General features: G+C 47.7%; 1 protein-coding gene across 2 annotated transcripts in view; it reads right to left on the reverse strand.

Moving 5' to 3' along the window:
* SLC7A4 (solute carrier family 7 member 4) overlaps window positions 1-16,123 on the reverse strand; it is a 277,563-nt gene that overhangs the window by 39,735 nt on the left and 221,705 nt on the right. For both annotated transcript variants that reach the window (XM_078667033.1, XM_078667034.1), the window contains exon 4: window positions 10,994-11,102. In XM_078667033.1, the coding sequence (XP_078523159.1) occupies window positions 10,994-11,102 (109 nt within the window). The remainder of the gene's footprint in view (window positions 1-10,993; window positions 11,103-16,123) is intronic.

Here is a 16,123-nt window from a genome sequence, read left to right on the forward strand (position 1 = left end):
AAAACGTTATTGTTGGGAAGTCTATATGAAAAAATAGTGGCTAAAAGCAAAAATATTTTGGTCTCATTGCCACAGTAGTCTCAGGTACTGAATGCACTACTTTCGTTAGGACATGCTCCTTGTGAAAGGAAAGACTGCGGTCACTCACAGCGAAGTTGGCCAGGGGCTGAAGTGTGCTAAATGCTGTATGACGTAGTGGCCAGAATAAAAATGTGAATGGCACAATAACAGACCAAGTGTTGAAAAGGGCTGGCTGAAAGCACTTAGAAGCAGATTACTCATATATTTTAGAAAACCCAAAAGGTTGTGGCCAATGCGAGACCTAGAAAAAAACATGGATGTCAAGGTTCAAACAGGGCATTAGTCTAGATTTGCATATTGAGCAGGATTGCACCAAGTTTTCGATGCTCTTCCCTAAGAAAGTGATGTTCGTTATTGACCATAAGGTGGGGAGGTCATCAAGGTCAAAGCTGTCTTTCTTCAACGGGGGGTGGATCTGATGCAAACTACTGAGTCTCGCAGATGTCAAAGCCACTTACTGGGCAAGAATTCTTACAAAATTCTGAGCAATTTTTCTTAACCAACTAGACTGATCTACGATTTGTCCCCCTAGTCATTTAGCTTATTAACCACATACAGTCTCACCTATTGTAGAGGCATTTACTAAAATCGGTCTGATGCTGCCCTAATATGCACTGAACCATAATGAGACATCTCTTAAGTTACAAGCTTAGGAACCAGATCACAGACTCCAAACTACAAGACAGACAAACCTCCACCAACCCCCTCCTCAGTGCCGCCCCCCTCCGAGGGCCCCAACAAGGGAAAACGGCATACATTTAATAGGATCACTTCCAGCCACAGTTACCTGAAATTTAAATCAAACCCTTCTGTCACCTACTTCCACTACATGGTCCACGATGCAAAGACTGGTTCATCACAAACGTATAGTGTCTGTTCACTACATACAGGTTTACCTAACGCTACTGTCCGGTGATCATGATAAGGTTGGGTTTTTTTCATGACAAATTTTATTGAGTTATTTGTGATCTTGTTGTCCGTCTAACTAGATATTCATATAAATGTAGACATGAAGAACAAGTTACTTACCTTCGGTAACAATATATCTGTAAGAAACATTAGTAGTGATAGATTCCTTATTTATTTATTTATTTACCGTAGAATTACCCCCAAGCGTCAGACTGGATCCGGAAAGATTTCGTCAGCAGTACCCTTGCACGTTGGAAGGTGGCGTTGTGCGGCTCCGCGTCCGTTGTTTGGGTTGTAGTCGCCTAGATGACATCGCAGCAGCTACTTAGACACTGCCCTCGCGCGCAGACATCAGTTCTGTACTCGACATTCCGTGCCAGAAAAGCAAAGCCATGCAAGATACTGACCACTGGTGCCTTCAAACTAGGGCCCTGAAAGGGATGACCTTAACCCTAGAAATCAGTTCGCAGAACGGGGAGGATGGAGGGGGGGGGGGTTAAGGAATCTATCACTACTAATGTTTCTTACAGATATATTGTTACCGGAGTTAAGTAACTTGTTCATCTGAAAGAAACACATAGTGATAGATTCCTTACCTTAGAATAGATAGCCCAGCAATACCAACCGTGGTGGTGGGTCTGCAAACCAAGATCACACCAGGAAGTCCCGGAGAACAGAACGGCCAAAGAAGCTGTCTCTCCGGACTTGGCTGTCCAGGCAGTAGTGCTTAGTAAAAGTGTGTAACGAGGCCCACGTAGCTGCCTGACAGATGTCTTGTAAGGGGACACCACTTCCCAATGCCGTAGTGACAGCTGTGGCCCTGGTGGAATGGGCATGCAGCCCCATGGGAGGCTCCTTTTTAGCCAGAGAATAACAGGCTTTAATACACAAGACGACCGATCGGGAGATAGTCCGCTTGTGTACGGCCTGACCTTTCTTGGCGCCAACATAGCCAACAAAGAGCTGGTCATCCACCGGGAACAGTTGTGTGCGGTTCAGGTAAAATGATAGCACACGTTTTGGGTCCAGATGGTGGAGCCTCTCTTCCTCTCTGGAAGAAGGCGGAAAGAAGGTGGGCAAAGTGATGGTCTGCCCGATGTGAAAGGCAGTGACAACCTTTGGCAGAAAGGATGGACGTGTTCTGAGCACAACCTTGTCCGGATGGACAGAAAGAAAAGGAGGTATACAAGAAAGAGCCTGGAGCTCGCTCACTCTCCTGGTAGAAGCGCTGGCAACCAGGAAAGTAGTTTTCAAAGTCCGCAGACGAAGAGGACAGTTGTGAAGAGGCTCAAAGGGAGCGCACATTAAATATGTAAGAATCAGATTCAAGTCCCACTGTGGCATTACGAAAGGAATTGGAGGGAAAAGATGATTAACGCCTTTGAGAAATCTATTTACATCAGGGGACTTGAAAGTAGAGGGCTGGTCGGGGAGCCTGAGAGAGGCCGAAATAGCAGAAAGATAGCCCTTGATAGTGCCCAGAGCAGAGCCCTGCTGGGCCAAGGAAAGAAGGAACAGACGAACTTCTGAAAGATGGGCAGAAAGTGGATCCTAGCCTTTGCTGTGCACCATGCCACAAATTTGTTCCACCTCCAGGCGTATACCAACTTAGTGGAGGGAAGCCTGGCTGCCAGAATGACATCACAGACTTCAGGAGGAAAGTGAAAAGGAATCAACTGCCGCAGCTCAATCTCCAGCCAAAGAGGTGGAGACTGGACAGGTTCGGGTGGAGGACCATCCCCTGCTGCTGCGACAGAAGATCCCCCCGAAGAGGCAGTCGGATCGGGGGATCGGGATACGAAACTCTTCGCGGCCAGTCCGGCACCAAGAATGACTTGCGCCCGGTCGCGCCTGAGCTTCTTCAGCACTTTGGGCAGAAGTCGTATAGGCGGAAAGGCGGACAACAGACCACAAGTCCACTCGCGATGAAAAGCGTTGCCTAGCGAGTGCTGCCTTGGAAATTCAAACAAGCAGAATTGCTGACATTGCGCGTTCTCTTTGTGGCAAATACACCTAGCCAAGGCTCTTCCCCCTGTTGAAAGAGTCCTTGCGCCATGTCCGAGTAAAGATGCCATTTGTGATCCATAATGCACCTGCGGCTGAGTTCGTCCGCCCTGGTATTCAGTGAACCTGCCAGGTGTTAAACCACCAGGGAAATGCCCTGTTGTTCCAGCCATGTCCAGAGGCGCAGAGCCTCCTGACATAGGGTCCACGACCCCACCCTGCCCTGTTTGTTGCAGTACCACATGGCGGTGGTGTTGTCTGTGAACACTTGCACCACTTTTCCTTTGACAGAGGGAAGGAATGCTTTCAGTGCAAGTCGGATTGCCAGAAGCTCCCGAAGGTTGATATGGAGCCTGGACTCCGCTGGAGACCTGAGGCCTCTGATCTCCGCCTCTCCCATGTGGCCCACCATCCCAGGAGGGATGCGTCCGTCACTACTGTGTGCTCCGGTTGGGGAAGGGAGAGGGATCTGCCATGGACCCAATATCGGTTCATGAGCCACCACTGCAACTGCTGTGCAGTGCCCTCTGAGATCTAGATGTAATCGGACAGGTTCCCCTGATTGCGCACCCACTAGAACTTCAGGTCCCACTGAAGAGCCCGCATGTGCCATCTGGCAAGAGTGACCATCAGGATGCAGGAGGCCATGAGTGCCAGGAGCCTCAGGGTCATCCTAAACGAAACCCGGGATAGAGGCAGAAAGATCAGAATCATAGTCTGAATATCCTGGAATCGCCGTTCGGGAGGAGAGGCCCGAAACTGCGTTGTATCCAGAACCGCTCCAATGAAGAGGAGCTTCTGAGAGGGAATCAGGTGCGACTACGGCACATTGATGGAGAACCCCAGCAAATGCAGGAGGTCACCGTAGTCTGGAGGTGGGAGACGACCGTCTGGGGCAAACCCGCCTTCAACAGCCAGTCTTCAAGATAGGGGAAGACTGGAACCCCTGATGTGCGCAGATGAGCTGCGACCACCACCATCACTTTCGTGAACACCCAAGGGGCGCTGGTAAGGCCAAAGGGAAGCAAGGTAAACTGAAAGTGCTTGTGGCCTACCATGAACCGCAGGGAACGCCAGAATGCAGGCAGGACGGGAATGTGGAAATATGCGTCCTGCAAGTCCAATGCTGCCATCTAGTCTCCAGGGTCAAGAGCAGACAAGACCTGAGCTAGAGTTAGCATCTTGAACTTCTCCTTCCGGAGAAAGCAATTGATGTCCCTGAGGTCCAAGATAGGACGCAGGCCCTTGTCCTTCTTGGACACCAGAAAGTAGTGGGAATAACAACCACATCCTACTTCTGGCGCAGGATCGCGCTCAATGGCCCACTTGGCCAAGAGAGCCGTGACTTCCTGTTGAAGAAGTGCCAAATGATCCCCCGACATGCGGTGGTACTGGGGTGGCATGGCTGGAGTGGTAGTCTTGAAGGGGAGGGAGTAGCCCCTTCGGACTATTTGTAAAACCCACCTATCTGAAGTGATGGTGCACCAGTGGGGGAGGTGATGGCGAATTTTGCCACCCACTGGAGTTTGATGGGCCTGAAAGATCGGACTAGGAAGGTTTTGGGACAGTGGTGGCCAGGGTGGAAGTGGACTGACCAGTCCGGTGGCCCCCTGACCCACCTCTGCGGGTCCCACATCCGTGCTGAGACTGCTGCTGTTGTGGCCTGGGGTGCCCCTTCCGTGGCCACGAAAGGAGCGAAAAGCAGAAGGCGGAGGAGGGCGATTGGCCAAAAGGCCCAAGGACTTGGCCACAGCCCAGAGTCCTTAAAACGCTCCAACGCGTTGCTACCAAAAAGGCAAATGCCATCAAAGGGCATGTCCATCAGGGTGTTCTGGACATCCCCAGAGAAGCCAGTAGTCCTCAGCCAGGCGTAGCGATGGAGCGCCACTTTCGTGGAAATCGCTCTGCCCAGCGAGTCGGCGGTGTCAAGGCCACATCGTATTGTGAACTTGGCTGCATCTCTCCCCTCAGCAATAGCCTGAGAGAGCAATGTCCGTGCCTCCTCCAGACAGTGAGGTATCACCTGCGCCACCGTATCCCACACAGAGTGGGAATAACAGCCCAAGAGGCATGCGGTGTTCACAGACCGCAGCCCTGAACTGGCGGAAGAAAAAATATTCTTCCCAAATTGTTCCAGTCTCTTGGATTCCCTGTCCGGGGGTGCGGTAGGGAATGTGCTCTGGGAAGTTGAGGCTTGGACAACCAAGCTCTCAGGGGTGGGTGTTGGAAGAGGAAAATGGGGTCGCCCGGAGCCAGACGATGGCGTCGGGCCACGTTCCTATCCACAGGAGCCCCTGTGTTGGGCCTGGACCTGGTGCCCAAAAGAATGTCAATAAAGGCCTCATTAAAGGGCAGCAGTGGCTCCGCAGAGGTAGCTGACTGCCACTGTAGGGAGTTGGAGGTGGAAGGCCTCTGCCGCCCTAAGCAACACCACTGCATAACTTGCACCCTCCTCCGTAGCCACGGTAGGAGGAGTGAGCATGCCAAGGTCAGGAGAGGTGTCCAGACCACTGGCATAACCTAGTTCCTCTGCCCAGTCCGGGTCATACTCACACTGAGCTGTGAGAGGGTCCTCAGACCCCTCCCAGTCCACGCGTCCTCCGAAGGTTGATATACAGGCCAAAAATAAGGAGACTGGGCATAGGGGTAGAAAGGCCCATCGGCGTCGGAATCAGCATAGAGCAACATTCCGGCTCTGTGTCCAGGGCTAAAACTGGGGGCGATGTTGTCCAGTGCCACGGGAGATGTCAGAAGTGGTGCCGGTGGGGTCGACGTCGGTGGAGGTGTAACGAGGTCAACCGGTGTCGACCCGGATCCAGGCCTGGATCCTTGGGGGCCTTGCGGCACCAGGGCCGGAGCCGACAGCGATGTCGGAGCCGCTGACAATGAAGGGCGAGGGACCCCAGTCGGGCCCGTGGGGCCCGATGGTGCACCGGCGGGGCAAGATGGCCCAAAGAGGCAGGCCATGACTGACGGAGACTCCTGCAGCTGGGCCGGAGTTGCAGACGGACCCGAGAAGGGCGGGTAGGCTTCGGGTGGCACAGTAGGCTCTGCTGGAGCCGTGGGGGAGGCACCACTGGCTCCCACAGCCACGTCACGCGACGGGAAGTCATCGACGATGACGCTTCTCTGACTTCTTGTGCTTCGTCTTACCTGACCCCGAGTGCGAAGACTTCGATCCTGACGAACAATGGTGATAGCTCCACGACTGGTCCCTTGACCTCCCACGGGACCGGACCTTGAGCAGCACGGAGCAGACGGCAGGACCTCCAGCAACTTTCGGGACCACTCCCGCAACGTCTTCGGAGCCATGGCCCGGCAGTCGGGGCACGACTTGGGGTCGTGTTCACGCCCCAGGCAGTAGAGACACACGCGGTGCGGGTCCGTCACCGACATCATCCGATCACAGTCCCTGCAAGACTTGAAACCGGGCATCCCTATGGCACTAGGAGTCGATCGACTTGAAAAAACAGAGACAAAAAGCCTAAAAAAACTCAGTCAAAAAATGACTGGGGGTACCACTCTCTCCTGACCTGCGCTTGCTGGTGCGGAAAAAGAAAGAACTGATGTCAGTGCGCGAGGGCGGCGTCTAAGTAGCTGCCGCGACGTCATCTCGGCGACCGCGACGCCAACGACGGACACGGAGCCACACAATACCACCTTCCGACGCGCAGGGGTACTGCTGACGAAAACTTTCCAGATCCAGTCTGATGCCTGGGGGTAATTCTAAGGTAAGGAATCTATCAAGATTAGTATAACATAACAGGGCATAACAATCTAACTATAAAAATAAAGCCCAATGCATTGGTTACTCTTCTGTAACGTATTACACTTCTACATAGAGTCTATGTTCTAACAGAGATGTTTCACAATGTAGATCATACCACTGAATAAAAATTCTTTATATCAGTATCCATAATGTCCGACATCGTTGTCTGCCTTTTCAAAACCAGGCCACGGGAGTCTGCCCATCTCTGCCATGTTTTTCAGTGTTTCTGCGGGCATCCGCGTGCCTGGAAAACTAGAATTTCCAGCCCTATCCAGAAGTCCATCTCATTTTTCCATGCCCTTACTGTGGGGGAAGTGTCAGATTTCCATAATCTGGCTCTGTCTCGTTTAGTGAGGCTTAGGCCTAGCCAAAGCAGGAGGCGCTCATACCTGCCCCCACCAATCTCATGGGTGATGTAATGTAGTGTTAGTCTAGGGGACTTGGGGAATTCCCAACCCAGGATTTCTGTAAGGCATGCAAGACCCCAGACCAGAACCTATCTAAGGCTGTGCATGTCAATAATGTGTACAAAAACGAACCCTCATTGCTCTGAAATCGTAAACAAATGTGGGAGTCGATCAAGCCGGCTATCCATAGTCTCTGGTGTGTGTAATATGCTTTATGAAGGTATTTTAATTGGATCAGTCGTAGTCGTGATGAAATAGCAGCCAGCTGGGGGGACTCCAAAGCCTCTGGCCTATCATCTGAGTCTAGAAGGTCTATATCCATTTGTCAAGAGGTCTTCAATGTCTCTAGTTTTGTGGTGCTGTGTGCAATGAGTGATTGGAAGATTTTTTACATTTTGTAATCACCTAGATCTCCGATCAAGAGTATGCCCTCCAGTGGGTTAAAGTCTGGAAGCAACTCTAGTGTAGTTATGTATGGCGTAATGGCATGGCGGAGCTGTAGGTATCTATAGAACTAGGGATTGGGCATTGAATATTCAGTATTCAGATCCTGAAAGGATTTGAGTGTTTGGCCATGCATAACATTCCTGACAGTGGAGATTCCTATTCGGTCCACCAGGGAAGCAGTGGAGATCCGCCAATTGGGTTGCAGTCTATTGTGCCACAACCGTGTTTCGCGCGTGATACGCCCCCACCAACCCATCCTTTTGGGAGGCTGACGTCAGCAGAAAATTACTACCCTGGTGGCAGGTGGTAGTATCTTGGTACTCGATCTGTTGTATTGGTATGAGGTGAAAGTAGGGTCATCAAGTATCCAGTATTCTACTGCCTATGCTGGATGCCACTGGATCCGTACCACCAGTTATTCAGCACCTGAAGGTGTGATGCCGCGTGGAATGATAAGGTTGTTTTAACTGAAGCCTCAACACTGCGACCATGTCCACCCACTACAGCAAGCCCTTTTGATGCCAATAGGTTTTGAATAGTTAAGGCAGCTATAACGAGTAGGACATGTGAGTTTAGAGGGTTTGCATTCAGTGGAAAATGACATGCATCAAGAAAAAAAGAAGACCATGGCCCTACCAAGGAATGGGTGAGACCGCAGTGGCACGGAGCAGGGCAGCGGATGGTCAGAGGGGCTGGGTCTGGATTCAGAGGCAAGGAGGTAGAGGCACAGGAGCAGTGTGCTGTCCGTAAGAGCAGAGCATGGCACTAAGAGGCGGCATGAAGACAAGGAGAGGAGAGCTGATGGACAGAGGCCGTATTACAAGAAGTCACAGCACTGGAGCAGGAGAGACAGAACTGGAACTGGAAGCAGCAAAGGTTGGGAAATGAAGGAAAGACAAGCTGGACAAGAGGAGAGCGCAGTAGAGATAATGCAGAATTAGGGAGAATAGGGTGAAACAGGGATCAAAAGGGTGTCCCTGTGTATACAAAAGGTAATTGGACTTTTATGCCAGTTGAGGAAAAACTATGAAACGCATGCCATGTTTGTGGTCCGTTGTGAATCACTAGAGAATGGAGAATGAACATGGTGTCTTAAGAAAACATGCATGGGCAAAATGCCCAAAAACAGCCGGTCCCAAGCCAATGGCTCCACCTTGTTTCCTGACCATCCACTGGATGTTTTATTCAGCTACCACCTGACCATGAGAGACACAAAAAAAAAACCCACACACAAGCCCAGCCCGACAAAAACATAGCTTGCTATCTCAACCAGTCAACATCTAATTCAAGATGCGCCGTCTTCAAGACTGTCGGCACCAATAGGCATCACAACCGATTATGGCCGAGAAACTACAGAGGTAGCAAGGTCACTGCCTCGAATCCAGTTCAGCCTCCGAGTGGTGCAACTTGCAACTCTGAGATGAGCAACCTGACTAGTTACAAAAAAAGAAGGCTCAAGAGACAAGCAGTCTCAAGCTTACACCTCCCACTAAGGAGTGATCTCTCAGGCAACAGAAGAATGACTCAATCCTTTCAGCAATTTAGGAAAAGACTAAACCACCCTCTTCTGAATGCATATGCTTCTCAGTAGCAAATTCTTAACCCTTACCTTCCCACTTTCCCCATTCGTCTAAAATAAACCATGGACGAGGTCTACGGCCTACATAACTGACTAACAGATAACCATTTGAGTAAGGAAGAATCCCCACAACAGTGATAAGGTGCCCTTTATATTTAGATATGTGCTCTGTAAATAACCAAAACAACACAAGCAACATACATTTAAAATGTTTAGTGTGAAGGAACTCGTAAAAACACAGATGATATAATCCAAAGTCTGTACCCGTGCACATAAAATACATTTCTGTTATAGGTCACATAGAGCTCTTATTGGCACCAGACATCATAACGTTCAATGGGTGATGTTGAAAGCATCAAGAAAATGGCCAGGTTTTGCTCTGGATGGCTGCAATAAATTCTTTATTAAAGAATTAGTAACACAAAACACATCATCTTAAAAGAGGGAATACATATTTACCTGTTTAAAGGGACCACATTGCATCATGTTGTCTTAAGGGTAGGAACTTGAGGTCAAATGTATGAAGACACTCTGCATTTGCAAAAGTTGTGATTTGCAAATTAAGGGCCATTTGTTACTGCAAAGGGTTTTTTGATATATAACAAACCTAATTTATGATTTGGTAGAAAATTACTGACTCTGCAATTAGGTTTACAACTAAATACTGAATCGGTATATATTTAGGGCGCCACTTTCAAATACCAGTTATCAGAATCTAATGTATTAATGTTTTGCTGCCAAAATCCAATAGCAAAACATTAATATTTTACCGACTACACAATTGTAGTGGGAACCCATTCGCTAATGGGAAGGGGTAATCCAGGACCTGTTACCATTTGTGAATGTTGACAAAACATTTATTAAGAGTAGACATTGGTCCCGTGGCCCATTGCCTACTCTTTAAAAAACGAACTCAAAATTTACATTTTCTTATTTTGCTTTAACCCCTTCCATGACTACCTCCCCAGTGCTGCCGTCGGCCAATGGCCGACGCGGCCCCGCCCGTTTTGCGGAAGTGCCGCACTTCCGCAAAATGGCGGCCGCAGTAAACGTGTTAAGGAAAAGGGGCTGCATTTAAAAAAAAATGCTTTATTTATAAACAATAAAAGGCATGGGTCTGCTGACCTCAGAAAGTCACCATCCCTGTAATAGCAGCACATTGTGGTGGGTCGCAATTTGTGACCTACCTCATTAATATTCATGAGGTAGGCCTACTTGCGACCCACTATGATCCGGTAATTTGCAAACCGACCTATTAGTGCATAGGCAGGTTGGCAAAGTACCACACTGGTCGCAAAATTACTGGCCACAGATTGCTTCATACATCTAGCCCTTGGTTTCAAGCCTATCACCACTAATATCAAATCAGAAAATCACTTTGCAGTCCTTAATACAGATGGTCATTGTGACTCCCGTCGTAATAACACTGCTAGCAACCTGCGCATGCTCTCTAGAAGTTCTGTTTACCAGGGAAGAACACAGCCTCCGGCTCATCTGGTGGTGGTGAAAACTCGTGACGTGCAGGTCGCAAGAGAGGTCACGGGAGCATTTAACTCCCTCAAGTTGGGTGTATAAACATCACGAGAAGCTCAAGTGATCTGGAAAAACGTGTTTTTCTGTCCGAACAGGCTGCTGGGACTTGTCCCATACGCTTGGGGCTGTGTGAGAGCATAATTCCATAGAAATATGACGGCGGCGGGCGGACATGTGTGCCATGAAATCTTCAAGTGATGCGCATACATTTCTGAGACCCACCTTTGCCACCCCAGCAGGAACTGAAGGAATTTAGGAACTCACCTATTACGAGCCAAACGGAAAACCGCACCCATGTCATATAGTTGAGTTTCAGCATGAGATAGGTGTTCAGAAGGATGCTTAGCGACGGCAGCAGAGGGACAAAGGGAACCTGCAGGAGACGGGAAACAAAGCACACAATCAGAAGAAGTTATGCTGGCATTCCATAATGTGTAGGTATTGAACCTTAGACCAAAACACGTGATGAAGCTAACTTATATGATGTCACACAGGTGCAGCGCAAAAGAGTGACCCTTCAGGGCGCTTGAGACCCTGGGAAGGGACTTGGTCTTAGGTGGGAGAGGCAAGAGGAGGGGATACACTAGGGAATGAGGATTAAACAAAAAGAGGGGGAAAGAACAAGGAACATGGTGGGGGAACATTAGATGAGATTTATTTTATCTTATTTTTCCAGATAGAGCCCAGTGTCGCTTTTCGAACACTGCTGAGTGGTCTGAGACACTACGACCATACATCAATACAAAAACAATACTGAAGATTGAAATATAATCATCAGGACCAGTACAAGGATGTCTGAGTCTGCAAAACTGACATTTATTGGCTCTGGGGATTTGGGGGTTATGAAGGGTTCACAAAAGCTCTCACTTGAGGGTTACTGAAAGTATCATGAACTGCATTTACTAGAATGCAATCGGAAACATTCCCCGAGATGTCAGCAGCGAGCTCTCTCCTCTGCACTAAATAAAGTTCCTCCTGGGAAGATTAGGCTGGCGAGCCTTGTAATGCACCTGCAGGCATTGGCGTGGGGCCTTGTTCTGATGAAATGCAAGCAGCATGCCAGGCACCCGCAGGGAACTGCTACTAACAGCAGGAACTATTAATTTAGCTGACCTAGTTAATTTTTTTGTACAACCTGGAACACTTTTTTTCTCATCTGTCCACAGACTAAGGAGACTAAAGACCAGGTTATCAGGGAGCAGCTTCTCGTCGCTGCAGTGTTCTAGACCAGTGGTCGCAAACCTTTTAGAACCACAAACCTTTTTTAGAATGACAAGCTTTTGTGACCGACCTAGCATTAAACGACTAACTAAAGCATCGTGTCGTACTCACTGTCATTTGCAGACAGCACGTTTTCCATTGAAATATAAACTACATTTGCCCAGACCTAGTTTTACAGATAAAACAAGATTGCACACAAATGATAATGTGGGGAAATAGGGTTTCATTGAATATCATTTGTGCACGACCAAGCAAAGTGCCTTGGATTTGTTTCGATCCCATTCAAATCTTTGTTTCCATCACATTTCAGAATTTAAATAAACGTGCTCCATTTTTGCTTCCCAAGTTCCTGAATGTGTACAGTTTATTTCCAGGTATTTAAATTATTTAACAAACAAAAATGTACATCCTACAGCCTTTCATTTCACACACTTGTAGTAGCACCAGCACCTCCCCGCAGCAGCGCCTCACGGGACATGGCATCTGCCTCAGCCAGAGCCTACTTATGCACCACTCGGAGCCAATATATCATGGGGGGAGGGGAGGGGTGCTGCGCCGCCTTCCATGACATCACTATCTGGCGCCTGAAGGAGGCCACTGCCAGGTCAACTCGCGTTTAATGTATTTTGTCTGTTTTGTAATCACCAAGAGGCATATCAAAGGATCTGGTGCCAACCATACACCCAGGGCCGCTTCTACCATTAGGCAAGACTAGACGGCCGCATAGGGCGGCAAAAGGGGGAGGGCGGCAAAAAACATGAGTTTGGGAATATCTACTGCAATAATTCTTCTAACCAGGATGACAGGGGGAGGGATTATTGGTTGTAAAAGGGAGGGGGCGGCATTTTTCAATTCTAGCCTAGGGCGGCAAACACCTTGAAACGGCCCTGCGTACACCCGTCACCTCCGAGAGATGCTCCATCACCCACACCCATACCTGAGCTAGTAGTGGGCAGACCCACACCATGTGTAAAAACATTGCATCTGGATGCCTGCATAGCGGACAAAACAGGGCGACGCCTGGCAATATCTTATGCAGCCGGTGTGGTGTGCGGTAGATCTGGTCTAGAAAATTAATCTGTGTAAACTTCTAGTGAGCATACGAGATACCCGCTTAACCTGCTCCAGGGCCAACCCCCACTGTTTATCTGTCAGGGCCACACCCAGGCAAGCCTCCTATCTGAGTTTACTTTGCAGTGTTAGATCTTTGTCCGATACCTGCAGAGCTGGGTACAGCACCAAGAGCGCCCTCCTACCCAGCCATGCTCCAGGTCACACATGTAAAATATATCTATTATTATAGTTATATCTGTGCTCGCACTTCAGCCAGGGTCGGACTGGGACAAACAATACGCCCGGGCCCCAAAATAAAAGTTGCCTCCATTAGAGAAGAATGTAGCAAAAAAAATGATATTCATGAAATTAACAGTAAAAACCGTCCCACCTAATGATAAACCAGGGCCACTAACAGTTAAAAAAAAAAAAAAAAATCAGCAAAAAACATCAGCCCACACACTGATCCGTCAGCAATCCATTTTGGCTATTTAATTGTGGCCAAAGATAGAGTGAACTAGAGATCTTCAAAGCCACCATCGCTAAAGAGACTTTCAAAAAGAAAAGGGAGAAAATAATGTCTTAATACATCCAGCGAGAATGGAGGGCAGAGGCACTGTATCGCCATCACGCCCTTACAGAAAAAGTAAAAAGATGCATTTTGATAAGCCAGATGTACACTTTCAAAGTAAGGGAAATCTTTGTGCCTCCTATTTTGTGGTAGGTGTCCCTAGCTTAAGAAATTTAGAGGTGAGTCGATACCAGTGGTTCTACTTCTCTGCAAAACTGCGGTGGTCCATGGTAGGTGGACTATGGGTGCTATGCACGAGGAGCTTCTCTTCAAGAGTATCCTGTGAAGCCACCTCCATCGCCTCAAGGTCATGGTGGGCTTCTTCATTTCCGCCAATGTTATATATTCTATTTGCTGATGTTTTGTGACCTGCCTCACATTAGGGGCATTGCAGAGTGGTTCATTTGAAGTGTATAACGTTTTTTTTTAAAACAGACCTGCTACTTGCTTCTGAAAAATGGAAATCACCCAGACTTGTGAGTTACTAAAAGTATCAGGAACTGAATTTACCAGAGTGCATTAGGGAACCATTACTGAGATGATAGCAGTGTGCTTCCCTCCCACATGTACTGACTGCTTAGGTGATCTGATTGGTGCACACCCTCCCCTGACTCTAATATTTTCTTGACTTACAGTCAGCCTTGAGAGTCTCATGTTGTGTGTTACAACAATCTAAGTTGGACTGCCATTAAAAGCAAATATTTATCTTCTAGCATAATCCATCAGGACAGTACACAAATACTGCCATTTCACCTTTATTTTCCCCTTTCCCACTGCTGGTCACATTTTTAGGCCTTGCCTAGACTGTACCTGCAACGTCTCTACAAGACATTTTATTTTCTTTCATTGAGCTTAGAGCCCGCCAATCACTTACAAATGATTGGCTTATTATCAACCTCATTTGCATGCTATTTATTGGACAAGTAGGCCCAACCCCCTGCAGCACACACCCTTTGGCTGCTAGTGTAGTGTAGCTCCTATTTTCCCAATAGGCTCTGCGCATTGGAATAGTTCCTACAGCAGTAAAGGCCTAGGCCAGACGTTAACTAGGTCTACTACTGTCGATGCTAGACTTAATTTTTGGGTTTGCCAGCTAAGCTCAGAGTTCGCTAGAAACTTTCTCGAATGTTCAAGGAAGGAATTAACTCCCCTGATTAGACGAGAAGGGATTTAGTTTCTGACAACCATAGAACATGACAACTTTGCTCTCCCCTAATCAAGAGTCAATCTCGAGAGTCGTGTGAGCACAAGGCAATTATTTTACTCAGTCAGTACGTGCATTCTTAGTCTCATCAGAATGTAGAGAAAAGGAAGAGACGGGCGTGTTCAATAAAAAGGTGTTATTTATTGATCAGTCTCTTTTCTCGTACAAGAGAAATGGATCGATATTATTGCAATACTTATAGTTAAGTAAAGTGCATACATTAGAAGCAATAGTATAAAATAATACTGTAAAAACATTGATATGGTTTCTGAGCCATATGATGTTTAAAATGATTAAAATATATTTACATACACATATACATTTGACTAAACGTACTCAACTGGTGTTTCTAAATACGCCTACCCCGTGTACCTGACCTAAGTCTAATGCGTGGGCGGGAATAGAAAGTTACAGTTTAAGTTAAGTTTGTTTTTGCCAAGTGAATAACTAAAGAATTCTCTGTGAGGGGTTATTCAGTTCTGTACCTGGAATTTAGGATGGATGAGGAATGGTATCTCTTTCTCTGCTCTCGATATTCCAGGCTGCCTGCGAGGGCTGCCCAGAAGCGCCGGTGCTGGGTCTCTCGGCTTGAGATAGCAGCGCGTCTCTCAGCGCGTCAGGAAGGCGGGGCTGCTGCCAGCGGGGTCTGCTTCTGCTCTCGGCTTCGGCAAGTATGGCTGCTCCGTCTTGTCACCACGCGTGTGTTTGCATAGGGCAAGGTCGGCAATATTTATACCTTAAAGGTGCCGAGATTGACGTAAGGATGGACATAGGTACGTCAATAAAGATGTCATACGACTTGCTCGTTAGCACATTCTTTACTAAAGTTCTCTGTGAAATCAAAACAATGGCCGCACGGATTTTCCAGGTTGTCATAGGTTTGATTTGTTATGAGAACGTCGTATGCCTTATCAGGGGCTGGAGGAATGTCGCTTGTCTAATTAGATCTCAAGCGTTATGACCTAATCAGATAACACGTTCCTGTGCCGTAGTGTGACTGCGTCAGATAACGGTATCTGCATCATGGGGGATTTCTTGCCTCATGGGCTGACTGTTAGTTAACTTGATAGTTAGTTTAACCAGAATAGGGTCAGGAATAGGGGGACTGATTCAGAACCTATAGAAATACACGACACCCACTCCACGCTAACTATGGTCATATCTACTAATCTATGCATAGTATAACATAGTACAACATACTATAGAGTATAGTGTATACCTTACCACCCCAAAATACATAAATGCATTTCGAAATTTTCAAATATACTGAAAAATTGCAGTCATATATATTGTATGCACTTAAGCTATGAATTAAATGCAAAAGTAAACACGCATTGTTATGCAT

The sequence above is a fragment of the Lissotriton helveticus genome, chromosome 11 (genome assembly GCF_964261635.1).
Source record: "Lissotriton helveticus chromosome 11, aLisHel1.1, whole genome shotgun sequence".
Taxonomy (NCBI): Eukaryota; Metazoa; Chordata; class Amphibia; order Caudata; family Salamandridae; genus Lissotriton; species Lissotriton helveticus.